Below are 27,136 nucleotides of genomic sequence, written 5' to 3'. Positions count from 1 at the left end.
TTCCTGAAGCGGGCAGTTGGGCGCTCCTGCATCGCGGCTTAAGTCACAATGGTGGAACGCCGAACCCACCCGCCTCCCCTCCAGTCGCGCCTCAGCCATGGCCCGGACGGGCGCTGCGGCGGGAGCGGCCAAGAAGAGGGGCACAAAGCGTGGGTCGAACAGGCAGGGCAGGGCTGGGTAAGCCCGGGATTTGCATTTCCTCAACACCTGCGGGGAGAGGAAGCAGGAGAGGGTGGGCAGGGGCGCGCGCCGCCGGCCGGTCGCGCCTGCCTCTGTTCCCTGGGACGCCGAAAGGCTTCTCCGGCCTGCGTGGGGCGAGAAGGGCTTCTCCCTGGGGGGACAGACCGGCCTCTCCCCGCCAGCGGTGCCGGGGAGGGCCCAGCTGCTCCCCGCGTCTAGGCAGGGCCCGGCCGGCCGGGCCGTCGGCGGCGAGCCCCCTACCAGCGCCCGGCTCAGGGCTCTCTGAGGGGGAAAGCCGCTTGCCCAGATGCAGGAGGGCGCCGAGAGGCGGGTGCGATGGGATGGGGCGGGACAGAGCTGGCTCGGCCCCGCCCGGCGGGGAGGACGCGGGCAGGGCGTGCCGTTAACGGCCCCCGCCGGCAACGGAAGCGTGGCAGCGCGCATGCGCGCGCGCCTTGCTCCGCCCCCGCGCCCCCCCCCCCGCTTCTGCGGGGCGGTGGGCGGTCCCCAGGCCGCCGGCGGCGGGAGCCAATGGGGAGGCGGCCATGAGCGCCCGCGTGGGCGGGCCGGGCGTCCGCGGGATGGGCGCACTTCCGCCGCGGGCGGCCGGGGCCTATGTACCAATGGCTGCTGGGGGTCCTCGGCGCCCTCCTCGCCGCCGCCCGCCGCCCCGCGCCGCCCCCTGCCCCGCCGTCGCGCAAGAGGCCGCCCCCCAGGTCAGCGAGCCGCCCCGCCGCCTCACGGCCGCCCGAGGGCCTCGCCCCATCACCAGCCCCCGCGGCCTCCTGGGGTGGGGCCTGCGGGACCCCCAGAGCCTGCTTGCCGGGAGCGGGAGCCCGCCCGGACCCCGGCGCCTCAGCCGCCTCTCCTCGGCCCGAGGTGTTTGAGCCGAGGGCGGGAGCGGCGTCAGTCGCTCTGTTGCATCGTGTGCTCGGGTGCAGTGTGGTGTCTTGCCCTGGGGTTCCCCTCGCTCCGGCTGCCCGCCCCTGGGCTGGGCTGGGCTGGGCCCCTCTGCCCGCCCAGAAACCCCCCTGCAGGGCGGTAGGGCTCGTGACGGGCTCCCAGCAGATCCGTGCCATCCACCGCCCTTTCCCACTGGCACGGGAGTGGGTGAAACAGAGCAGGCTGCGCCCCTCTTTCTGGCCCGGCTGTTGGCCTTTGTGGCTGTCACGCCGCTGTCAGGTCGCCCTGTGCCCACGGTCACAGTTGTTCACGTGTGATGCTGAGATGATTGTGGGTTCCAGATGTTCCCAATAAGTCCGTTGGCAAACCCACCCCTTCGTTCGCTTTCCATCTGCACAGTGGGGGGTTGAAAAAAAGAAAAGGGGTGGAGACTTGGAGTACGTGTGTTGAAGGAGCAGAGAACAGTATATATACATATAGGGATATATTGGGTGGAGGAAAGTCATGGCATGGGGTTATGGTATGTATGTGGAGTGGAAGAAAGGGGTATGCCTTCTCAGACATTAACCATTGCGGGTGCCCCAGAGCTCCCAGTGGTAGATGGGTAAGCCATCTCCATGCCTGTCGTTTCTGTCTCCCTGAAGAGAGGGAACGTATGGATTACATGCCATGCTTTGGGGAGTCTGGTTGCTCCCTCTGGGAGAAACTGTTGCTCTAGGAGGCTCTGCTTAGTGTCTCATGTTCCAGAGAGAATGGGAGAAGTGATCATCTTCTGGAAAGACCCAGTTGTTGCACAAGTAGTTGTTCACAGCTGCTGTGCAGAGCACAGTCCCAAACTGAAGAATGCGCCTTTGTAGACGCTGCAGGCTGTCGTGTTATGGTCTGACAAGGATACCCAGTTTTGCTAAGGGATCACTGGGAATGGCAGGTGAAGTGCAATTAGGAAGAAATTCAAGTGAAACTGCGGTAGGTGGCTTCAGAAGCTGTCCTGCTGAAAGTAAGTTTTCCAACAGTGCTCTCTGAGATATGCTGTAAAATGGCAAAGATGTTCCCACCTCCCCTGTGTGAGTCTTTTCAAGCAAATCTAAACCACAGGGTGGTTGTTATTTCTGCGACTTAAGGTTTTCCCATGGTAGAAAGATGAACAATTACAGGCATGGGTGGTGAAACTGGTGGGGAAAGGAGATAAGTGTTAGCTACTTTTGTACTGCACCACTGAAGCGCACTGTGCAATTTTTGGGGGGGTTAAGCTCTGAAAACTTGATTTTTTTACAAATTAAATTATAAATCTTAATGAACTGTCCTCAACAGTGGTGGGGGAGGAGTTTTTTAAAAGAAGGGGGCCTGAGCTTATATGGAGGTATGCAGAGTTACTGAGTTTTTCTAATACCTTATTTTTTTCATGTAGTTGCTAAGGAGGCAAGTAAAATGGGGACATAAATAGATGCTGTCTTCTCTAGAGCATGGAGAAGGACATGAACTCATCTTTACATGGAGTGTGGTCTCAAATTGCTTTTATTTTCTGGCCTGTCTTCTTCAGTGTGTTTCAAATATTACTCAATACCCTGTGCACTTACCTGTTTCTCCCAGGCCCTTGGCAAAACCCCAGTTGCAATGATGCAGTTTAATGTTCTCAGGGGGTTATGTATTCCCGTCAGAGGCAGAGGTAGCTAAGCATAGATAAGTTTTTTCCTTGCCTTTTGTCCATCCGTGTTCCCTGGCCATGCCTACTTTCAGAACATGAAAGATTTCCTAATTTATTTCTGAATTACCAAGTGAGAATTTATCTTTTCTTGTGATCAAACTAATTCTAAACCTCCAAGTGGTTGGTAAGTAAAAAAGGACAAAACAATGCCCTCACAGGTGTTGGGAGCTCTGCTAAAGCTGGAGAAAGAGGCACTTCTGTTCAAAACCAGTTATTGTAACTGCAGTCAGGTACTTAAACTGTGCTTATCTCAGAACGTAGCATTGAGGAGGTTCAGTTGTCCTTTATTGCTGCAGAAGACTGATGCTGGAAAGTTTTCCCTGAAGAGCAGTTCAGAATCAGTTAGCTCTTGCTAAAAATTGAGCAGGAGGATACAAATATTTTTGTCTTCTTCAGTTTTACCTTCTGAAATATCAAATATGATGAGTAAGAATGCATTTTTATAGGAATGTATTTGCCTTTAACACCTACCCTCAAGTATTTTCTGCCTGACTTTAATAGCATAGTCATAGCAAATATTCTTTACATTATATGAAAGGTTCTGTGAAGGATATCAGTTTCTTTTTGTGCTCCTGAAACAGACAGAAGGTAGTCCAGAAGTGATGATACCAGCAGGGTTTGGGTTCATAACAGTTTAAAAGAAATTATTTTGTGTAAGGAAGACCAAAGAATTCTTCAAAGAACCTTGCTGTCTGTCATGGCATTTTTGGAGGCAAATAGGAAAAAAAAAAATAGGAACAACCTTTGCGCTCTGTTCCCAAAGTTAAAATTTTTACTAGATTTTATCATTGTTATCAACTGATACAATACCTGGACTTATGCTTCATAAGAAAGGGTGCAGCTAAGAATTATTTCAAGAACTAGTTCACGAGCACTGATTTAGCAGTAAGTTATTTAAGTGGGTGTATGCATGAGTTGCTTTCCCACCTTTTACTTCCTGTCCTACTTAGATTTTTCTTTCAACTCAGTGTAGTAACTTATGAACTTAGATGCCTTAGTAATCTCTGGTATGATTCTTTCCTTGAGGAAAGAGGAAGACTTTACATATTAACTTAAGCAATTTTTTGGTGATAGGAGCAAACGTAAAACATTAGGAAGCATTAACAGAATAAGAAAAAGAGGCCTAATATGCTTTAGTGGGATAATTAGCTCTATGTGAGTGGTCTGTTGACTGGGAGAGGTGGAGGGGTGTCGATGAGAGATGCTCAGCAGTGGCAGTTGGGTGTGTGTGTCTAAGATGATCCCGGGGCCGCTTGGAGGGGAAGACCTTCGGGATATGAAAACTAATTTTGGAAGTTTGGGCCCTGTGAACGGAAGTCAGCCTGTTAGAAGCTTACCTGTGGTTGCAAAACACTGTTCTGTGTGTTCTTTCCTCAGTGTTCCGCCACCTGTGGAAGATCCTGATGAGGCTCAAGCAAAAAAGCAAAAATCAGGTATTGCGCATTACAGAAGTATTTAATACGTGTGATTTTTCTTAGGTTTCATGTACTTTAGGAAACTCCGGCTCTTGTATTTCAGCATTATTACTGAAACTGTGGCTTTTCAAGCCATTCTTTCCTTGTGGCCATCTGTGTAGCCAGTGGTCTGAGAGTGTATCATAGGGCCTAGCCTTATATATGATGTTATCTGTGTTGACTGTGGCAGGGCACAACACTTTTACTGCTAGCAGGTGATATCCCAGGTGTCTCTGGTGGTGAGCCCATGCATGTCAGCAGAAAGAGTATTTTAAATCAAAGCTGTGTGCTCCCTCCTCTCTGTATTTGCAATGTACCTCTGTCAGTTCAAAATACCCGTATGTCTTATGAGAAATGACTTAGAATCTGGGATGTGAAAGAAGGTAACTTTAAACTGATGGCAGGCAGAGTAAAATGGTACTTCTGTTTGGGCGGGGTGGAAGCTGAACTGAAAACAGAAGAGTCAGTTTAGTCTGAATCTGAAAATTTTGGCATGTGCATTTTGACAAGATAGAGGAAGAGTGAGTAAAGAAGGCTGGAGATGCTGGAGAGCAAGGCATAGCAGAGAACAGCAGGGTGGAGAAGTGCTCTCTTCAGTGAGGCTTTCTCTGATATCCCCTCCACAAAGTGTTTAAGGGTAAAATTATGCAGCTGCCTGCAGCCGTGTTGGTGCTTCTGGGTGCCAGCAGTGTTGATCATGATTTGAGATGGACATTTCCTCTTTTCCATCTTTACTGATAAAGAGGGCGAAATGATGCTCTTCAGGCTGTACATTTCCTACCACAAGTTCTATAGGGAGCTGTGGAGCTTCCTAGTTACTGCTTGGTGAACGATGCTGCCCCCTATTTAATGGTAGGGGCTGCTGAGCTGTTAGTGTGCTTTTCAGGCTTAAGAGCATAAAATAATTGAAAAATGTCAAATTGATGTCTTGCTCCCCTATCCCTCCTCCTTTTAGCAACATGACCAACTCTTGGTAGGAGCAATTCCCATGTCTCAGTAAGTAGGCCAGATCTGCTCTAAGAATGTGGTACCATCTATGCCCTCGTCTGCTAAAGTGTCATTCTCTTATTTTCAAACAAATGCTGTTGTCTAATATGATTTACTCTCTAACACAGCCCCTTATTAGACAGCCCTGGCTTGTTGATGTTTGGAAGTACTGTCTGAGGGGTTACATGTCTTTGCTTTAATACTGAAAAGAACAGGTTTTGGTAGCTTTGGTTTCTAGACCTCAGCAAACAGCTTCTCTCAATTAGACAAGACTGACGTGTAATAAACTGCAAGAATACATGCATGTGTGGAGGGGATGAGGAGGATTGCACCCCGTGCTGCTTCTCCAGAAACAGGGAATGTTTCCAAAAAGCAGGGTGTTTTTTCAGATCTGGCTGGCGGACTCACAGGTTAGTCTTTGAGCTCCAGCTCTGAAGGACTGTGCAGTGAGCCAACTAATACAAATATCACCACCAACTGCTGTTGGCAGAAGGGTGTGTAACTTGAAATGAGTTACACAGCTTTAGGTGGGATTAAGGAGATGGGCTTTAATGCAAATAGAAATCCTAATCCCCTTTTAAATCATGTTCTTATATGGCCTGTCTTTGTTTTTTAGATTACGCCATCTTTAAGCGTAAAGAGAATGTTGAAGAAGTTTCTGCTTTGGTGAAGTTGCCAGCCAAGGCAACAAGTGAATGCCAGAAGGCTTCGGTCAGCGATGCCGCTCCAGTCGCTCCAATCACAGAGTCTGCAGAAGAGGTTAGCAAGGATTTTGAAAGTAGGTAGAATCTGTGCAGATGAAAGAGGAAGCAGGTCTCCCTAATGGCATCTTGAAGTTGAGCCTGCTCTGAGCCAGTACAGCACTAGGTTCTTCTTTTCCATTTATAGCAGTCAGCTCTTGTGTGCTGGGTTTGCCTTACTCAAGTTTGTGTACTCTGCTCTAGCACTTGCAGCTGAGGAAGGAGCTAAATGTTTGTTTTCTTCCAGATACTTTACAATTGTTCAATTCTATAGTTTTAGTGTGTTTGTAAACTGTTACTCTCTTTCTCAAGCTTGTCTTTAAGGAGTCAAAATACATTGCAGTACAAGAAAAACTGCATGCTTCCTCTGGATAAACCTCTTTCTGCTAGGTTCGTTATCCACCAGCCCAGGAGAGGACTGTAGGACCTTCGCTCTGTAACAAGTACTCATGTAATGAGTCATGAAGTGCTTGAGTCTGTAGTTTGGCTCAAAGGTGTACTGTTATTTTTCTTATTGCACCATAGGATAAAAGCAGTAAGAAACTGTCATGGTCTAACTATTCGTTCCTGAGAGAGTCATTAACTCTTATTTGTACAAAACGTTTTTCAAGGGCTAAACTGTCACACTTTGGAATGTTTAGGAGCCGACTGCGGAGAACGCAGTGATAAGCTTGTATTGTTTTAATCCCTGCACATATGAGAGCTTGTATTAAAAAATTAAAGGGTACTTGTCAGAGATCCTGCAAAGATTTGCATTCTGCTACAGTCTGAACCAGCAAATCATGGTCCCCAAGTCATAATAGAGCTGACTAAATTTCAGGAAGTTTGTTTGCTTGGATTCACATTCAGGTTATACTCACGTTCTTACTTTTTTTGTTTTTATTTAAGACTCAGTCCACTTCTTCTGACCCTTCATCTAAAAGACCAACAGGTTCTGTGGTAGAAAGAGCAATGCTACAAATTGGTAAGGCTGACATCAAGTTATTAACTTGTTTCTTTTTCACCCTCCCTTGTGTACTGTGCAACTCTACCCCTAAGCTTATGTACTGGGCCTATGTACTAGGATTATTGCAGGCACAATATCTAGGTAGCATCTAGAAATACTTGAGTGTGAACTCTTGCTTCTTCCCTGCATCCTTGCATTGCTTCTGGATTGGGGCCAGGCGTTTATCTTGTCATCTCAGTACAAGAGCTGCCTTGGATGTGGTCCTTCAGTTCTGATATGTCCACTGTTAGCTTGCCAGAAGTTGATTGGTTTAAATGCTAATTTTAGGTGGTAGATGCTGATAACCCTTTTTTATTTCAGATTTAGGCTGGCAATACCTTGTGTGCACAACTTTCTGTAGTTGCCAATATGAAAATCTGAAAATATCCTGAAGTAATGTAACAGAAATAATATTATGATGTGAGAGAGAAAATGAAAGTAATTTATCTTTGGTGAAGCTCTTTACTGTAAACTCATAAAACTCTTCAGTTTCCTTTTATAGTTACTGATGGCTTATGCTCTTTTCTTGTAGATAAAATGCCTTGTGGAACCAATACTTGCTTGAATAAGGAAACACTATCCCTTTCTCACAAGGCAGTTCCATGTCTGAGGTAAAAATCCTTCTGTTTTCTTTGACTTCTTCTCTGAAAGGTTTGTTGTCTTTCACTTTCATTCTTGAACTTCCTCTGTGTTGCCTAATGTTTGTATTTATGTCCACATAGCAATATTTTTCCAAGGTATTCTGGAACTCCTCCAGGCTGCTATACTAAGGGAGGTCTCCAGATGCTTTCTACCCCCCCAATCAATTTTAAACTTCTTCTTTAAATCCAGATACTTCATAGACACAGGAGAGTAGATAAAGATTAAAGATCTGTGGTAGGAGGAAGTGTTGAACTTGAGAAGAGACCAGGAATGTTTGTGAAAAGGTCCTAAATAGTTAATTTGACAAGAAAAAATAAGTTGTTGTTTAAAAAAAAAAAAAACAAAAAACAAAACCAAACCCCTCAACAACCTTCTCTCAAAAAAACCTCCATGATGTTTGGCATAAAGTAGTTCCCAATTTGATAAAAGGACTAGCCTTTACATTGCATTTGTTTTGAATTATTGTTTGGGGGATGGCTGAGGCACTGTTTGTACACTTACCTCAGAGTCAGAAATAGCTGGAAGAAGGATGGAATGGGTCATGATTTGATGCTACTGTTTACCTTCCAGTCTCAAAATTGGATTGATAGTCTTGTGTGTACCACAGCTTGGAGGTGCTATGGTGACAAAGTCCAGTTGGAGGCATCAGTGGTGGTGTACCCCAGGGATCAGTACTGGGGCCAGTACTGTTTAATGTCTTCATTAATGACCTGAACGATGGGACAGAGTGCACCCTCAGCAAGTTCACAGGTGATACAAAACTGGAAGGAGTGGCTGATGCACCTGATGGGTGTGCTGCCATCCAGAGGAACCTGCACAGGCTGGAGAACTGGGCAGAGAGTTCATGAAGTTCAACAAGCAGAAATGCAAAGCCCTGCATGTGGGGAGGAACAACTCCATGCAGCAGTACATGCTGGGGGCTGACCAGCTGGAAAGCAGTTCTGCAGAGAAGGAGGTCCTGATGGACAACAAGCTGACCATGAACCAGTGATACATCCTCATGGCAAAGGCCAACAGCATCCTGGGCTGTGTTAGGAATAGTGTTGCCAGCTGGCTGAGGGAGGTCATCCTTCCACTCTGCTTAGGCCACCTCTGGAGTGCTGTGTCCAGTGCTGGGCTCCCCTGCACAAGGAAGATGTGGACTTACTGGAGCAAGTCTGGCAAAGAGCCACAAAGATGATTAAGGGAGCAAAGCATCTTTCATACGAGGAGAAGCTAAGAGAGCTGGGACTGTTCAGCCTGGAGAAGAGAAGGCTCAGAGGGATCTCATCAATGTGTATAAACATCTGAAGGGAGGGAATCAAGAGAAGGGAGGCACACTCTTCTCAGTGGTGCCCACTGACAGAACAAGAGGCAATGGGTGCAAACTGAAAACCAGAAAATTCCATCTGAACATCAGGAAACACTTTTTTACTCTGAGGGTGGTCAGATACTGGCACAGGTTGCCTAGAGAGCTTGTGGCATCTCTATTCTTGGAGATGTTTGAAAATCTGACTGGACATGATCCTGGGTAACCTGCTGTAGGTGACCCTGCTTGAGCAGGGGGTTGGACCAGGTGATCTCCAGAGATGTCTGCTAGAATGATTCTGTGAGGAAAGCAGCAGCTACATTTTTGGTGCCAGAGTGCTAGCTTTTAGAAGAGCTGAGGGTTGGGTGGTATGAATAACACACCTGGATCACAGAATCATAGAATGCTTTGTGTTGGAAGGGACCTGTAGAGGTCATCTACCCCAACCCTCCTGCAGTGAGCAGGGACAGCTTTAACTATATCAGGTTGCTCAGAGCCCTGTCCAACCTGACCTTGAATGTTTCTAGGGATGGGGCCTCCACTACCTGTCTGGATGGTTGGTTCTTTAGTCTTCTGTATTGACTCAGGGCTTGGACTGCCATGGACATAACATGTGCCTCTGAGTGCAGTTGTGACGTGCACAGCAGACAACAGCGTATATTCAAGGCAGTTCTGATTTTCACTTTTACTTCTCTCTGCTTTCCCATTAGATAGTTGAAGACAGCAGGTCTTCACCTGAAAGTCTTAAACATCTCGTGTCTGTCTCCATCATCATCAGTGTACATGCTTTATAAAATAGTTGTTGGTGGAGCTTGAATCAGGAGGTGCATATTTGAATGTTCTCTTGATACTATTTCTTTTGCTGTTGATGTTTTTAGCACAAGCAGGAATGGCAAACACCACATCAAACCTGCTTCAGACAGCATCTTAACACTGAGGCCACCCATTAAGGAGCACACTGTGCCAGAATCCACGACTTCAGAAGTCAACAAAACGGGGAGGCTTTTCTGTACTGCTGAAGAGGTATGCTGGGTGAGAAATGTGTCTTTTGAAATGAAAGAACTTAGCAGTTATAACAAAGCTCTATGTAAACGCTGAAGTCGCAGTTTGTAACAGCACAGTGGGTGTAGTTAATGAAGTTGAATGCTTCTGGAAAATCAGCATATAGCATTTTATTTGCCTTTACATGCATCAAGTCTTGGAACAGAGCAGTGCTTTGTTACCAAAAGATTGAGTTTGAAACCATTTTCATGGAAATAGTGTACTGGGGGAGGACTCTCCAGCCAGTTTCAATTGTAAGTGGAGCTGTACCACCTTGTCACTAAGTGTATATTTGTTGCAGTTGTTTCACTATTTTGTCCTTAACCTAGCTCAATTGTGATCTTTACGTAGCAACTTTAAAAGGATACTGTAGGAAAAAAAAAAAAAATCACTCAGTTGCTGATAATCCTTCCTTACAGGACTATCTGAGAGGTCTTTCCCTGTTCTTTCCTTCTGATATCTCAAGCAACTATTGGAAAATTCTTGATAAACCTAGCTTACATGGGAGAAGAACTTACACCGAAATACTGGAGAAGCAGGGCATGGCAAGCTGGGGAGTATGATTAAGATACATTGGGGACTTGTAGCACCCAATCATTATGTGTATGGACAGGAGTGCATGTTAGCCTGAATTATTATGCAAGAGGAGCAGACCACAGCTGAAAAGGCCCCTATTTGAGGAAACAGTTGCAGAAGGAATGTTGAGGTTTTTAGGGGGACACAAGTTCTTAGAGCAGGGCTAAGCACAAAATGAATGTGTGGGAATTCCTGCTAAAGTAAACTTGAATAATGTGCCAGTATTTTGGCAACAGCCTATGCAGTCCGCACTATATCCAGACTACAAACATTTGCTTCATATGCAGTGGTTCTAATCTGTTTGGTTTTTCCCTCCATTCTACTAGGATGTTCAGCGAGGAGAAAAGGAGAAATACAAACAGCTCTTGGAACTGGTAAAGGAAAAATATCCTAGAAGCCGCCCTAATCCACAGCCGACAAGCTTCCGCAAGTAATTATAGGAAAAATAACCATTAACTTTTTGGTGGTAGCTTTGTAGCTGTTGTACATGGAAGTGGAGGGGAACTAGTCTTTCCTACTCTCAGGGTTCTGAACAGTGTCCCAGTGCAGGTGGTGGGGCAAACTAATTTTTAAAAGACCGGCACCTGCCTTCAGCTCTCTGCAATGAAGTATGAATATTCTCTGAATGTATATTCTAAAGGTGAAGATTCCTTTGTTGATATGGATGTGTTTCTCCTTCTGATTCTCCTTTCTTGTCTCTGTGTTAAGAAAGGTAGTATCTAGTTCTAGTGCTGGCAGTGTAACTTCTAGTATAAAAATCCACAGCAGTGGTTATTCTGTAGCACCATTAAAAAGAATTTATCTTCCTTTTGCTTGCAATTGATGAGTTTTCCCTTGGTCAGGAATCCTGTTTTATCTGAGAATGTGAAACTTAAGGTAAACACAGGGAATGCCAGAATTTTCTCTGTTCCTTTCCACCTCCCGCTGTCCTTCTTGCACAAATTATAGGAAGTTTTCTCTTTGCAGTACGCTAAGTTGACAAAACCCACCCGTGTAGAATTCCAGTTCCTAAAGCACCTTGCAAAGGGGAACTTGTGTGTAATTCTGATTCATGTATTACCAGTGATGAGTATATTTGTTATGTTATAACTGTGTCAAGAGATTGCATGAAGTTAACTACACAAGTAAAAAACACAAAAATAATAGAAGCCATTATCTTAGTGGAATAATTACCCTTCAAAGCTGTGCAGAAGGGGCCTAATTCTTGTAAAATACTGATGCCAAGATGGTGCTAAGGTTCCAGCATGCCTTTCTACACAGTAAGATGGTAGAAAATGCCATGCTTTCTTGCAGTTTCTTTAAATTGCTGTGAAACATGAGTTGTTACTAGGCTTAGAAAAATCCCAATCTCCGCTCAGTGGTTCACAGCTAGAAAACATGTAAACACATGACTTCAGAACAGTGTATCATGTTTAAATGTGCTGGTGTGTGAAAATGATATGGAAAACAGTATCTCATGTAATTTTAGGTGCACTGACAATAGCATTTTAGGGTGGTTCGAGACTCTGCTTTCGGCATCTAATCTCCCAGTCATTGAGTATTGTGGTTTGGCTCATCTCAGAGCAGACCTGGAGCATGTGAAACCAATTCCTTTCAGATGAAGCTAAACCAGAGAGTGTTCCTGTGGAATGTGTCTAAGGCACTCCAACTGCTAATGAGCGTGTGGTCCCTGAGGTCAGAGTAGAGCAGGTCTGAAGTAAAATGTCCCAGAAGTATGTATGTTGTGGATATTGCATTCTCAGTGTCAGCATAATCTTTAATAAATAGCTTGAAAAGAATTGGTCAAGGATGGTTGTAATGAATGCTGTCTAGTCCCATAAAATAAAGTGGACTCCTCAGATTAATCCAGATATTTGTAGGATGTGCAAAGAATACTTTTTGTTTTTAAAGAAAAAACAAAAAAGCCACTGATTTGCTGGTGAAGGGGTAGAGGAGTCAAATTTCATGATTGATTATTCTCTTTTGAAATTCTGGAGACAGAAGACTCGACTGCTGTATCTTCAGTATGCCAGAGTTGAAAGTAGCCAAGCTTCTGAATGTGAACTTCCTCCTCATGGAAATGCCCTTTGCATTTTGTCATGAAACCAGTGCAGGAGACGGGATGTTTCTGTCAAGGGTTTAAACAGCCTAATTTTACTTTACATATTTGTATTGCTTTAACTATGGCTTCCAACTCTAATGTAGACAGTTGTGTATGAATAAACTGTGTCCTTTCTAGTGAATTGGTATGCACTGATAACAAATGCCATATGTATAAAAATTGTGATTCTTCTCTGTTATTTTTTGCGGCACCAAAGTGTTCAAGCCTACTCCAAGGAACCAGTGATGACTGTGAGTCACCTGGAAGAACAAAAATATGGAGGAGATGTCTATCCACATATGACACTAAGAACCAGTGAGTATCCCCACAATTCATATCTGTTCCACTTTGTAGGTAGATTCCAAATCAAAATAGGGCATTTCCTTAAGTCTTGAAGGTATAGATTATGCTAAAAAGATTTGTCAGTGCTAGTGTATCATTAATCTGTGTCTATTTATAAGGAAATCTAAATCAGCCATTTATGATTGTTTATCATAACATTTATCATTTATCATAACTGTTTATCATCAGTGTTTATGCTAGTATAGCTTATATCAGCTCTTAGAATCTAATGAGTTGTCTCTTGAAAGAAAGGGAAAATAAAGAGGGGGGAACACCTCACACACACACCCCTCCTAAACCATAGCTAGTTATTGGCTAAAATGGCTTTGTAAGGTTTTTGTTGAAGTGAAAAAGTTTTTTTAAAATTGTACTTGAGAGACATTACTGTACCAGTGACGTTTGTAGCTGCAGACGTAACTGCATTGTACAGAACTTCATAATATCTGGTTGTTTGTACTAGTGGAGGGTGATACATTACTCTGTACTCTTAGATGCCTGTTACTTAACTCAGAGTTGCGGTTATGTGTTACTCTCTAATCCCTTTTTAATACTATATATGATTGTTTCTATGATAGCAGAGCATTGACCCAAGTAAGCTAACTGCACAGTACAACTGTTGATATCAAGTTAGCTTCTTTTGTAGATCATCTTTAACTAGTTGAAGGTACATAACTACTGAAGGTGACCTTAGTTGTCTTCTGCAGAATGGGCTAGTTAAACTGGTTTGCTGACAAGCTATTTTCTTTTGTACCAGCAGTGTGTTATAATACCGTGTGTTCATGTGTATACATTTAATATTGTCCCAGTCTTTTTTTTCCCTGTTCATTACTTAAATAATTTTTCATCAATACTTCTTTATACATATCTGTGACTTTTTTATGCAGTCATATGGGTTTTGAAATTATTTCTGAGCAGGTGCTAGAATTTGGGGAAAGCTTGTTTTGTTGTGGAAAATGGCAAGCTATTCATCTGACCCTGGGGGACCATCTGGTTTTGCAAAAATCACTCGTTTAGTGAAGTGTGCAATCTAGGATTTAAAACTTAATAAATGCCCTGCTTCAGCTCTCATACACTCGCACATGATATTCAGAGTTCAAACTGTTTGCCAGAGTTCGAACTTCCTAACCATACAGGTTATCGTCTTTAAAAGTTTGGGGTTTGTTTTTTTTTTTTTATTTATCACCCAGAAACCGAGAGCTATGTACATCTGATGTTAATTGAAAGTTGACTTCTTGTTTTCATATTACTGCTTTTCTGTGCAGGTATCAAATGTGCAGATGTTTGCAGCCCGCAGTGGTCTCAGAGAAGTGATATGATCAGGTAGAGTCTGTTGATCATGGTTCTTGTTTCTTTTGGCTCTGTGTGCATGTCTCTTGCAGCTTCCAGTACTGTCCAGAAGAAGACAAATCCATACTTATCGTCTCAGTGGTGTGGAAGAGGAGTAGCCAGCTTGTGGCTCTGGAATTGCTCTCAAGCCAGTTGCATCTCAAACACAGCTCCCATGCTAGAGCCGTGCTGTGTGACAAACAGGGTTGTGCTGGTGTGGTGTTTGCTGGGTCCTTTGCTAGAAAGCTAGTGGGGGTGAGAGTGGTGGCGTACCAAGTTGTCCTTGGATTTGCAGAATCCATTTTTGCTTGTGTCTTTCTGATAAACCATTAATGAGCTGACATTTAATTTCTTTCACTTTGAAACTAGGATCCTAAGCGTAAGGATTAGAGAGCTTTTAAAGCCTGGTGGGACTGAGGCATTTTTTGTGACTGGGTTTTAAATATGAGACCAAAAAGGAAGCATGCAGTTGGGTTGTCTGCCTGTTTTGGAGGCCAGTGGACTCATTTGTATTGGTTGTCTGACCTGGCAGGACTATGAGTTTAGATGGCTTTTTGTTGTTGAGGGAAATGGGGTTTTGGTTGCAGTAAGCACAGCTACAGGGAGAGATTTTGTATGGCAGTCTGATGCATGCATCTTTCTGCAGTTACCTGCCCTTAAATGAGAGGAGAAAGTGTAGTTGGGAGCAGAGAGAGATTCAGTTGTGGCAGTCCTGTGTTTTAGCTAATTCTGTCCCTATTCTTCTCCCCGCTTTAAACACTAGTGCTATATTTAACTGTGCAGCACTGTACCTGTGCTTAATTGTCACTGGTTCCCCTAAGCTCGAGGGGAGAGGAGGAAATAAAATAACTGATAGAGAATGATGGGTTCAAGTAAAAGGAACATTTTCTTGCCTTTTTTTGCAGATTTAGCTACTAACTGAAGTCATTTGACCAGGCTTGTGATATCTACTCTTGCCATTGTGCCTTCAAAGCACAATGAGTGTAGGATACCACGAGAGTCTGTTGTAGGTCTCCCTCCTGAAAAAGGGGATCTTTGGTGACAATGCAAATTCTTGGTTTTGAAGAAGGGACACATATATGGACAACTTTAATGTCTGTGTATTTGTTTGCTCTTCAGAGTCTGCGTGGTTTTAATGATAATCCTCTCCAAATGGGGATAGTCACTCTCTTGACTAGCCTATAGAAGGCAAGTAAGCATCCTGTAGCTGTCCCATTTTCAATTGTGTGCTGGTCTTAGTTTCCGTAAGCTAACTATATTTGGATGCAAGTATAGTGGCAGATGTTCATGTTATACCTTGCAGTATAACACCTAGCATGCAGTGTTTATCACCAGTAGATCACAATGCACTTGATGGAGGAAGTGCTGGTTGCTTCCCTGTTTTCCAAATAATGAAACTGATGAAGAGAAACAAAACGAGTCTTGTACATGTAGATGGAAGAAAGTTTGCAAAGCTCCCAGATCTTCATTCTGTGCCAGTCTTGCTGCTACAAAAGAATGGTGCTGGAAGCTGAGACAATGTTGTCACATGTTCATGTGTGCAACTGAGGCTCTAGTCAGAATCAGCCTTGAAAAAGCATTTCTTATCTAGAAGGTGAATTCTTGAGAATTACAGGGGATGGTATGGATGTACAGCTCACTTCTCTCTCTCTTTCTCTCTCCCTCTCCTCACAGGTACTACACACCAGCAGAAAACTCCCATGAACAGGGAAGACCAGTGAAACAAGCCACTGCAGGGGTAAGCTCTTGTTACTCATTATTTCACTTTTTAGGAAAATACAGCTATTTGTGATCAGAAAGTTTTGCACTCTTCACTTAAATACATTACTTACTCAGCAATATATGTGTCCCAGTTGTTTTTTCCAGGGAAAATGAGAGCATTATTTGATGAGTAGAGCTATCACAAAGGGTTTCCCGCTGCCATTAATTTTTTTTTTCTGCACTATTATGAGCACAGTACACTATACTATTTTTATTCTTCCCCTTTAATGAGTTGGGTATAGCTTCAAAATCTTTAGTGCACAACTTAATTGACCTGCAAAGCTGGACTGCGGTATCTTTAGTCTTCTCCTGTTTTGTGAGATAGGAAGTACATCTCTGACTTCGATCTCCAGTCGGGATTGAGATCAAAAATAAAATTTTAATCATGGAAATCAGAAATATTAATCTCAATCTCAACTTGATACCTACATGTGGAGGCTTTGCTGGGGTTCTTAATGCTAGTCCAAGCCAAACTAACTTTCTGCCTCTCTTGCCTCCATTTAGTTTTAAGTGCAGCACTACATGGGTGCATAGTTGGAATGCAGTCATCAATAAAAAGTAAATTTGGAGTTTGCTGGTTGGATGTGTGCACAAAAACCCTTCCAATTTTATACATGAGCAACATTTTCTGCACTGTCTCCTAGCAAACAAATCTGTGCTTGCTTGCTAGCTTAATGTCCTTTTGTCTAACAGGGGCAGTATGGAGGTGAAATATCTGAAGAGGTGTTATTACATCTGGCACCTGTTCTGTCCAGAAAGTCATCTGCCCTTGATGTGGAAGAAAAGAAATTTCCAGGCTCAGAAAAAACAGTAGAACACTTTTCTCCACTCACAGAGGTACCATAGCTGACAGTCTGTTAGACGAAACAGAAGGCTGTGAAACAGCTGCAAGAAACTCCATTTATTATAGGTGGTTCTTAAGGCTTTTTGAAATCTTAAGAACTTGCATTTAACCTGTTACCAAGTGTCTGCAGCTGTGACTTCACAGTGCAAGGGTCAGCAATAAAGCTGGTTTTAAGGATTTAATATGCTCCACACACTCCTTCAGTTTTGCTAACCTAGGGATTTGCGGGGTTTCTGCTACCAGGACAAAAATTAGCTCAGGTTTAAGAACAGTCTCCCAGGGCAGTGCTAACCTGATTCATACAGTTATACTGGCTCTGCCTCTTAACCTGTCCTACCATGGTGATAGAACCTGAAAAATAAGCTCTTGCTGATCTATGGTGTTGCATTGCTTATGGAGGACCTGAGCATCTTGTGTACGTCCTCAGGATCTCTCAGTCTCATGTATGTGTACTGGGCATGGTTGCACTGCATGTAACAGTGGTCACAAGAGTTAACTTAGTTACACTATTCAACAGGGAGTGGGAGTTCAGGTTCCTCTACTTATATGAATTTTGTCTGCTTTTATTCTTCAGAGTTGCAGTTGTACTGATCTAATTGAGCACCTCCTTTTTTGCCCATTGAGGATTGACTTGGAAAGGGCTAGCAAATCCAGAGTTTACAGTCTGCAGAGTGGTGCTCAGTACAAGGAAAACCAGCTGTTTTTCTTATTTTGCTAGCCCAGATTCAACCAAGAAGGGGATGCTGTTGCAGATCAGAGTATTTTATACTAACAGACCTAGTGGTTTATTTGCATTCCTTAAGCAGACTTAGATGGAAACATCCATATTACAACCAGTTGCATGCACAACCTGGACTCCTGATTGCCTGACTCCAGTGTAGCTGCCTCAGTTTCCCCCTTTGCTGTTACTTCAGTTCCCTTTGAGGTCCCCCGCCTTCAAATTCTTTCAGGCTCCTGACTTGGTATGGAGAATGCCTACTGTGGTTGGCCTAAACCTCAGTATTGCGAGGGCTGCAGCATCACATGGGAAGGGTGTTTGCTGTACTTCTGTTCATTCTTCAGCTGCTTTAGTATGTTTGCTAGTCCACATGTTTTATATATCAGCTTCCTTTGTGAAAACAAATTGAAGCAAACCTGGACTCTAAAGTTCAAAGCTAGGATGCTGAAACAAACAAAAAAGTGCTGTTGCTAACTTAGCAAAAAACTGGCAAAGCTAGTTGCTCTGTCACTTGAGCTTAATTTACAGGCCTTGTTTCAGTTGAAAGCTGCCCACAGGTTAGCATGCTCAATACTCTGTTTCACAAGTCCTTCCCCATTTAACTGTTCATTTCAGGCAATGGAGAGGGAAGTGATTGCTGCATTTGGCAAAGGTGAGCCAGATGAGATCATGAGCAGTGCCTTCAAACTAAAGGTCACTCGTGAGGACATCCACACGCTAAGGAACCTTCGCTGGCTAAATGATGAGGTAAAACTAGCTGCAGCACAGTGATATTGTAGTTCAGCATTTATTTAAAAATACCCCTTCACTGTGTACAGAAGTCTTTTCAAAGTTATTTGATGACCTCCACTGCAGAGCCTAGAAATATCTGTACAGTTCTTATTTTAAGTACTTAAGGGTCTAGTGTTTCTGGAAATTCCTTTACTTGTTGTACTATGTGGCTTCCAGGAGTTAGTCAAAGTTACTGGAGTGGGTGGCAGGTGTTTTTATCAAACTGCAGAAGTAACCAAGTGCAAAATTCTCAGAACAAAAATTGACAGCTGAGGCTGGAGTTCTCTCAGCTGCGTACTTAAGGGGGGCCAACAAAGATGTGTTGCTGGTTTTTTTTCTTTTGGTAAGCTAGTGTCTTATTTTACATCACAAGTTTGCTCTTTACGGTACAGGTCATTAATTTCTACATGAGTCTTCTGGTGGAAAGAAACAAGAAGGAAGGATATCCAGCAGTCCATGCTTTTAGTACTTTCTTTTACCCCAAACTAATTTCTGGGGGCTACAAAGCAGTAAGAAGATGGACCAGAGGTGTGGATCTCTTCAAGCAGGACCTCATCTTAGTGCCCATTCACTTGAGAGTGCACTGGGCACTAGTGGTGAGTCAAACTGGCTTTTTATTTAGAATTGGATGGGGAGAAAAAACTAGCAGGAAAAGTCATTTAGGTTTTGTTGTGTGTGCAGCACAAGGTTGTGCTTTGTCTAACAGTCACCTTTTAATAACAGGTCATAGATGTCAGAAAGAAGACCGTCAAATACTTTGACTCAATGGGACAGAAAGGGGACAAGATTTGTGAAACTTTGTTGTAAGTAACTGCTCAGTCACTGCTTTTATGTTGTGAATTATGAGAAGGTTTTTGGATTTTGTCCCTGTAACATGACAGCAAGTTTTCGCATTTCTTGTAGATAATGAAACAGAAATCTTTGATTTGCTTGGTGTGAGTTGTATGACATTGGCTACTTATCTAGCCACACATCGTCCCATCCACCGAGGGCCCTGGATGCCTGCATTCTGTCACCTTCCCACTATATGCACAGACAAAATGTCACTGTCTAATACATGATAGCCCTGTGGCACACATGTACTGACTTTGTTAGTAATCAATAAAACTGGGCTATTGATGAGAGGAAAGAATTTCAGGGAAGTGTTTCAACGTAACAACCTGACTGTAGAAGGATTACAGTCTTCCAAGAGCTTTTTAACTCCCCCTTATTTAAGAACTTTCAGATTGCAACTCAGTAATGTTGGTGTTCTACGGTATATACACTCCTGTTTGTGGTCAGCTACACATATACTTGTACTCTTTATTGCTTAGCTCTTTTATCCTTTTATTGTATTGAGACCTTTTTCTCCCCACTTGTAATGTTCATCCTTTCTACTGTAGTGAGCTATGTAACATGCTCCTTCTCAGTTTGTCTATACCTCTTCTATTCTGTTCAGTGTTTTAAACAAAGCCACCGCATTTCCCTCCAGCTTACCCTAGCAGGCTACCCTTGTGTCCTTGTGTTACTTGTATTCCTGACATTCTCATTGAAGACAGATGCCTTGTAGCAAGCTTTTCCAGATATATCAGCTAGCACGGCATACATCTCAAATGTAACGGGTACCGTTTTTCATGTTGTGCAAGCCAGCATCCTTAGATGTCTTTGCCACTGATGCAGAAGTAGTAAAAACCCTTAATCCAGCTTTGTAGACCAAGAACAGGAGAGCAGGCCCACAGAGACAAACCAAGTGTTATTTTAGTCTAGTGCTCTCCTGAACAGTGAACAGCAGATGCCTGGGAAAGGGTATAAGAACAGGTCTGCATCAAATAATTTTTTTCTTCAAGAGTTTTATTCCAGCAACTGGTGGCCTGGGAACTTCCTCAGCCAGAGGTATTAGCCCAAAAGCTTTTGTATTTGTTCTTCCAGAGTTGCACCCAGTATGTGGGATTAAGGCAGATGGTGGAATTATGGCATTATGGTTCCTTGCTTGGTTTTTCTGTTCCTCCTCTGATAACATGTGATTTGGGGTTTTTTGACCTCTGCTAAGCAATGAGCTTACCCTTTTGTGGAATTCTCTGTTGGAATTGTTGGTCTCATTCCTGACCCGTTGGTCTCATTCCTGACCATTAGCTCTCAACCTCTCACTGTGTTTGTAAATTTTAAAATTTGAATTTCTCTTTCAAATGCCTTAAATCAGCTGCTGTGAGGATCCTCTGACATTTTACTGTCCTGCCATTCATCTTCCTGTGATCCTTCAGCGGCTCTTTTTTTGTTGGCTTAAATTACGGAGATGAAGAGTGATTTGGTTTTGTTTTAAACAGCCAATACCTGCAAGAAGAAAGCCGGGACAAAAGAAATGTGGAGCTGACTTTTTCAGAGTGGACTCTTCACAGCATGGAGTCACATGTATGTGAGCAGTACTTGGATTTGAAATGTGAACTAGTAACTCCTTGTCACAAAGGTCTTAACACTTTCAGTAAGTCCAAGCCTTTAGAGAATGGGCATAAGCATCTCGTGTAATTATGGTATCACATTAGGCTGCAAGTGGACCAGGAAACAATGCTGGGATGAAATCTTTAAGCAGTGCCTCTCCTTGCTGGCTGAATACTTTCTTTTTTCAATTAGTCTGCCACATTAACGTGAATCTGGCTTTGCCCCCATTTTGCAAGTCAGATTTAAAAATCTGTTTAGCTGTTGTCAGAGAACATAGGCTTCTTGTTTGGAGCACAAATCCTGGCATGTGAGAAAGCAAAGGGTTGAGCTGATGTTTGTCAGCAAGTTAATAGTAAAAAGCAGTATCTAAAGACTCGATTTAAGAAACGACACTGTGCAAACCTCAAGACACCTTGCAAGGAGGAAGGCTGCTATCCCTTATCAGCCTGCCAAGAATTTGGACTGTAACATCCAAGTAAAAGAAGCTGAGGGGAGGGATGATGTGCAGTTAATTTGGTCTATTTCTTTTGTTTGGGAGTGGTAAATAGATTATGCAAGTAGGTTCATGAGTGTCTGGTTAGTGTATTGTTGGTATGGGTAAGGTGTGCTTCTTCCAAATTGCTTTTCTTCTGAGATAGAGGAAAATTCTCCATCTTCTTTGCATTCATTAGGAAATCCCTCAGCAATTGAATGGAAGTGACTGCGGAGTTTTTATGTGCAAATATGCAGATTATATCTCCAGAGACAAACCGATAACCTTTACACAGGTGAGTGAGGGTTATAAACAGCTCCAGACTTTTTTGCACAGATACAAGAGCCAGGGAGGTTACACAGCAGCTTTCAGTTGTGTCTGGGGCAGGGGCTGAGGTTTTGTACCTCTCTCTCTTTTTCATGCATGGTTGCTGGGGTTGGAACTTCAAAGTGGCCTCAGCAGGGCAGAGCTGTAGTCTCCATCCTTACACCTGGTATCTGCTTCCTAGTTGCATCGGTGAGATTCCTCTTGGGCAAGATACTGCAGCCAGTGAGATTGTGATATCTGGCCTTTGTATCTTTTGGAGAAATGGGTTTCACCCTTTGACCCATTAAGACACCGGTTATTTTCCAACGCAGTTGGAAGTGCTTGTAAGCTGTTGTGTAGTCAAGTAAATCTGGTTTTGTTGGGTTGTCATGTCATCCTCTTGGGAGCTGTATGGGTGAAACCCATTTGTACCCAAATGGCAAGCGTTGACAGTTCATAAGAGGAACTTCATGTTAAAGAATTAATTGGGTGTTTATGCATATTTTCTGCCTCTTTCAGCTATGACTTCATATTTAATGTATTTTTCTTTTCTTTTCAGAATCACATGCCTTACTTCCGTAAAAGGATGGTGTGGGAAATAATCCATCAGCAGCTGCTGTGAGACATGCACTATTAGAGTAACACTGTGATCACCTTGCGGTGACTTAGCTCTTATTTTAGTTACTTTTCTAATACCTTATTTGAAAAGAAGGCAGCAGGCACACAAATTTTCCTCTTTAGGCTATGAGGTAGCGGTTAAGGTTTTTTTTTTTTTTTTCCCCCCCAATTTTGGAGACAGTAACTCTCTTTGAAATTAGTTAATATACCTTAAGTGCAAGCCAGAAAGATTGCTGTGATCTTGCCAAGGGAACAGTTAAGAACAAATGCTGTGAACCTCCATCATTGAGATGGATGCTCATACCTCACAGCATGGGCAAATGGGACTCTCAGGTGGTAACAGTTGTGTTAGCTGAACTTATCTTCCCAAGGACAATGTGCTTAGCTACTGTTTCCTCAAAGAGAGTTTTCTTCTGTTTCTGGAATATCTACAATCTACTTGATTCCTAAAACTGGATTTGTGATGACCATAGAAAGCAAGCACTTACCATCTTTTGATTTGTAACAAATCCATAGTGAAGCCCCTGTAGTTGGGGTTGGTTTGTTGTTTGTTTGTTTGTTTTTCTGTCTCCAGGGAGTTATCTAATGTGAAAAGAGAAGTATTTATTTCTTTTTATTAAAATAAATATGTAACTTATATAAAGAGCCTTACTGGAATGAAACTCTATCTGGTAATGAAACAGTGTGATTTATTTTTTTTTTTAATTGAAAAAAGTTTGACATATCAATGTGGGTTTTAGCTCACTTACAATCTATGAGGAAGAAGACTCTAGCCAGATGAGTATCAGAGCACAAAAACCTCTAAGTGATTGTCACAAAATCCTGAAGGGGCAACCAGGATGTCGTTCAGCAGTGACATGAGCAAGCACAATCCTAGTAATACCAAAGTAGGAGATTTCTCTTTGGGATAACTCACTAGACTTTTCAGGAAGACAAACAAAGCCTGTGTGCGCAGCTTGGTGAATGCAGGCTGTCCAGTACTGGAATCTGTTTAAGGCTAATACGGGTGTCTCCACACAATATTGCAGTGTACTGCTGTGGAAGTGGAATAAAATGTGCTAGCACCAATGTGCTGGGCTATGGACATGTGTCCTGCCAGGTTCAGTGGTGTTGCTGGAACGTGTTACTGCCTTACTGCCCCTCTGCTGCAGGTACTGCCTCCACGCATCTGCCAAATGAAGAGCTTGTGTGAATTCTCACTGTTACGGTCAGACCAAGCTAGATTAGTTTAAACAGGTGTTTCCCCCTTTCTTTCATTTTTGTTTCCTTTAGCTTACACTCCAGAACTGGAGTGGGATTTCAGGTCTGTCATTTACCGTCACAGAGGGAAGATTGCCCTGTAGCTTGTTTGGAAGCCACATGTTTAAATTCTTGTGTAAATAACCATGTCAGATTGTTTCTGTAATGGCATAGTTACCATAGTGCAAGGTGATTCCTGACTGGTGATGAGGTTATCTCCTCTCCTCAGCTCTGGGGGAAAGATGGTGATTTTGGGGACATCCCCTCTGTCATTGTGGGTGTGGTAAACCTTCATGGTTGCTGCTCCTTGCCTGAAGATCTGCTCTCCTGGGAAAGCTGATAAGGTGGTGCAGGTCAGCAGCTGCATCAGTCTTTGCTTTCAAACTGATTAGCTTAATCTGTCACAAAATCAGAGGAGATTCTCCATAGAGAGAACTATTGCAAAGGCAATCTGTCATGTTTTGTCCTTACATGAGAGACTTAATCTTCCCTGGATCCCTGAGGATTTGGAAGATTTTAGTTGTTTATTAACGCTAGGACCCAGTAGCTGAATGCTTTAAGTATTGGTTCCCTTTTGCTTCAGTTCTCACCATTTGGGGGATGCAGTTTTGAGGCTGACCCTGCAGTCTGCTGGTCATGAAAGCAGAATTTTTCTTTCTGGGGGAAAAAAGGCAACAGAACCACCGCTGCAGGGCAGCTAGTGGTATAAGGATGCTTTCCAGGTTCTCCGTGTGCATGCCACTTAAGCAGAGGGGGCTTGGACGTTAGACGGAAGGAGCAAGGTGATGCTGCCATGAACAGCTTACCTGGACATGGAGCCAGCCCGGCACCTTCCCTGTCCTCTACACAAATGAAAAAGCACTTCTGTGGTGTAAATCCTCTTAGGGGATACCTGCACTGGCCACTGCCAGTCACTTAGAAGTGCCTGTGTGGTTGTGGCTGCTGAAAGCCTCCATGTATGAGATGATGGGGAAATTGTACACGTACCAGTCAATATCCCCTCTGTTTGCAAGGTCATCTTGTGGGCTCTGGCCCTTCAGCTGTGGCTTGGTTCCTTACACCCCTACACTGTGCTCTGAAATCATCCTATGGAGAGAAATAAGCTATTAACTTTTGTGCTTTGGATGAACAGTTGTGCACAGGATTTGGGCCTTGCTTCTCATTAGTAAATGGCCTTTTGGAGATGATGAGCTTGCACTTTCCCCATGCCAATGGGAGAACACACATACAGCATGAGTGATGCTGCAACCTCCCTGCCCCCTCCCCGCCCCACCCCCCCCCGGCTGCTGCCCTGGGCAGGCAGGGTGCTTGTCATCCAGCTTTGCACAATCCTGATGCTGTCTGCCCCATGACGTGGTCCTTACTCACAGGAAGGATGGGGCGGGGGCGGGGGCGGGGGGGCGGGGGGGGGGGGGCGGCTCAGACAGCAAGTCTGGGTCAGCCCTATCTTTGCAGTGCTGGTGAGCATGGGTCTTTCCCAGGGCTGCGCCAGTCCTTGCAGGCATGGAGTCATTCCTCACTGCCTGGGGCTGGTGGGGTACAGCAAACACAAAAACTGATTTTTTTTTTTTTTTTTTTTTTTTTGGTGATCACTTGTGCTATAGGTGGGGAAAGGACTCTTTTTTTGTGGGTGTGGTGTTTGTTGTTTTTTTTTTTTCCCCCTTCCTTGTACCTTTCCAAAATGGGGGCATGACAAGTGATGTGGTTTGGTGCTTTGAGGTGTTACACAGATGGCACCAGAGCCTGCCCTCCCCAGGGGCCACTTCTTCAGTGGCATCATGTCCCCAGCACCTGATGGGTGGGAGGGAAGGAGCACAGCTCTAGGGGCCATGGGGGGGTGGGGGGGGGGTGGGGGGGCTGTCCCTCATTGTGGCATCCATCAGCACCCCACATGATGCCCAGGCCCAGACCTACCCCTGCCAGTGTTTCATGCAAGGGACAACCAAGCCCCATTTTGGTCCTTTCCCTACCCCAGTGGAGGCCTCCTCACTGCTGCTAAGCCAAAGCTTATGGCTAGCTAGAGAAGCAGCCATGTGGGTGGATAGGGGCACCTGAGCTTTCTAGCTACATGAGTATAATTAGTGCACCGTTAATAACTGCAGCAGTGCCGCAGCAGTTTCGGCTTTGCTAACTAACTGGGGAGAGGCATGGCCCTGGTTTAGTGCGGGGAGAGTCAGCTTCATGATGGCAACATGTCCCCAGGTGACTGGGTAAAGCTATGCCTGGCAATGCCTGCAAATACTGCCTCCCACCCCCAAATACCCCCATCCACCCCCTCTCCCCCCAGCAGTGTGGCTCCAGCTGCTCAGTGCTGGAGGCAGGGAAATAGGGCAGCCACAGGGGAACCTCCCCCCACCCCAAGCTCAGCTTGGCCATGACCAACACAAGGCACTCGAAAGAAAGCAACAGATAGCAAGCTCAGGCTCTTGTTAGCTGGATATATTTCTCTTTTTTTGTTGTTGTTGCCATTGGGTGGATTTTTCACAGAACACTTTGCAGTAGAGGAAAACATGGCATCGCAGCCTGTGGGACCAGCGCTGGCACCAGCACCTCACCCCAGCATGCTCAGCTGGCAGCACAGAAACCACCAGCAGCACATGACTCTTGTCTCTCCTCTTGCGTGTCAGGTTTCACCACTTTTGTTCTTTTTTATTTTCCTGGTTGTTTTTTTTGTTTGCGGTTTTGTTTTTTTTTTTCTTTTTAAACATTTCTCAAGCTTTCTCTGAAGGAATGGCCACTGGCTCTCAGCTAGCAGAAGGAGACTACAGAAGAGCTCTGGGACATGTGGGATGGTTTCCTTCCCCCGCCTCGCAGCTGACTTGGTCAAGATAATTTTCCAACTCCTTTTTTTATTAAAAAAATAAAAAAATGCTCCAACTATCAGTTTTACAAGGCATACAAAATCTCTAAAGGGGAAACACAAGCGCAAGGTGCTGAGGTACGAAAACCTGAGGTAGTTTTTGTGTGTGTGTGTATGCAGGTGTTGTGTGGGGTTAGGGTTTTTTTTTTTTAAATTTAAAAAAAATTTTGCTAGCTGTTTTTCCAGCCCTAGGCCAACAACCTCTTCTAAATCTGGGTTGTTCCCCCCCACTCCTTTTCCCCTCCTCTCCCTGCAACACACATCCTTCCCCAAAGACCCCTGCCCAAAGTGGGCAGGACTGGCACTGCCTGTTGTTTTCCAGGGATGTTAGTGCTGAGCACAACTATGGCAGTGATGGAGAGAGAGGGGACAGAAGACAGCTGGAAAGGGGGGACAGAATGGATGCAAACCCCAGTTTTGGACTCTGTGAAGCAAAGAGGAAAGGGTGTGTGAAAGAGATTCCTTTTCTAGGAGACGGTAGCCCTTCTGTTGGCTCATACAGGCACTGCTCTTCTCAAAGCCCTTAAGAAATCGCTTTTTAACACTCATTTAATATATATTTTTCCCCCTGCTGGCCATCCTACATCTCTGCTCTACTGTGCATTAGAGAACCAATAGACTAGCTCTTTTCCTTAAAACTCTAGAAAAGCCTGCTTTTGCTAAAAACAAACATCCCCCTCCCTGCCAACCTCTCTGAAACTAAAAAAGAATTAAAAAAAAAATTCTTACAAAACTTAAAAATTGGCATTAGTTTCATTATCGATATATTAATTCTAAAATCGATGAGCGCCACGCTGTGCGCAGCAGCTCCCTGTGCCGGGTGAGCCTCCTCCAGGCGTGCCTGGATGAAATGGGTGGCTTTTAGGAAATTAAAAAGAAAAAA

General features: G+C 44.1%; 1 protein-coding gene across 1 annotated transcript; it reads left to right on the top strand.

The window, feature by feature from the left end:
* The first annotated feature begins 774 nt into the window (after positions 1-774).
* SENP2 (SUMO specific peptidase 2) lies at positions 775-22,211 on the top strand. The gene is made up of 17 exons (XM_075716712.1): positions 775-896; positions 4,166-4,221; positions 5,846-5,979; positions 6,864-6,933; positions 7,487-7,565; positions 9,763-9,907; positions 10,828-10,931; positions 12,799-12,935; positions 14,186-14,243; positions 15,924-15,987; positions 16,704-16,847; positions 18,188-18,319; positions 18,736-18,939; positions 19,067-19,146; positions 20,647-20,731; positions 21,430-21,525; positions 22,096-22,211. Exons 1-17 carry the CDS (start codon positions 796-798, stop codon positions 22,156-22,158), a joined length of 1,752 nt encoding a protein of 583 aa, XP_075572827.1. The 5' UTR covers positions 775-795; the 3' UTR covers positions 22,159-22,211.
* The last annotated feature ends 4,925 nt before the right edge of the window (positions 22,212-27,136 follow it).

Source organism: Pelecanus crispus, chromosome 9 (genome assembly GCF_030463565.1).
Source record: "Pelecanus crispus isolate bPelCri1 chromosome 9, bPelCri1.pri, whole genome shotgun sequence".
NCBI classification, from domain to species: Eukaryota; Metazoa; Chordata; class Aves; order Pelecaniformes; family Pelecanidae; genus Pelecanus; species Pelecanus crispus.
This window is presented reverse-complemented; position numbering and strand designations above follow the sequence as displayed.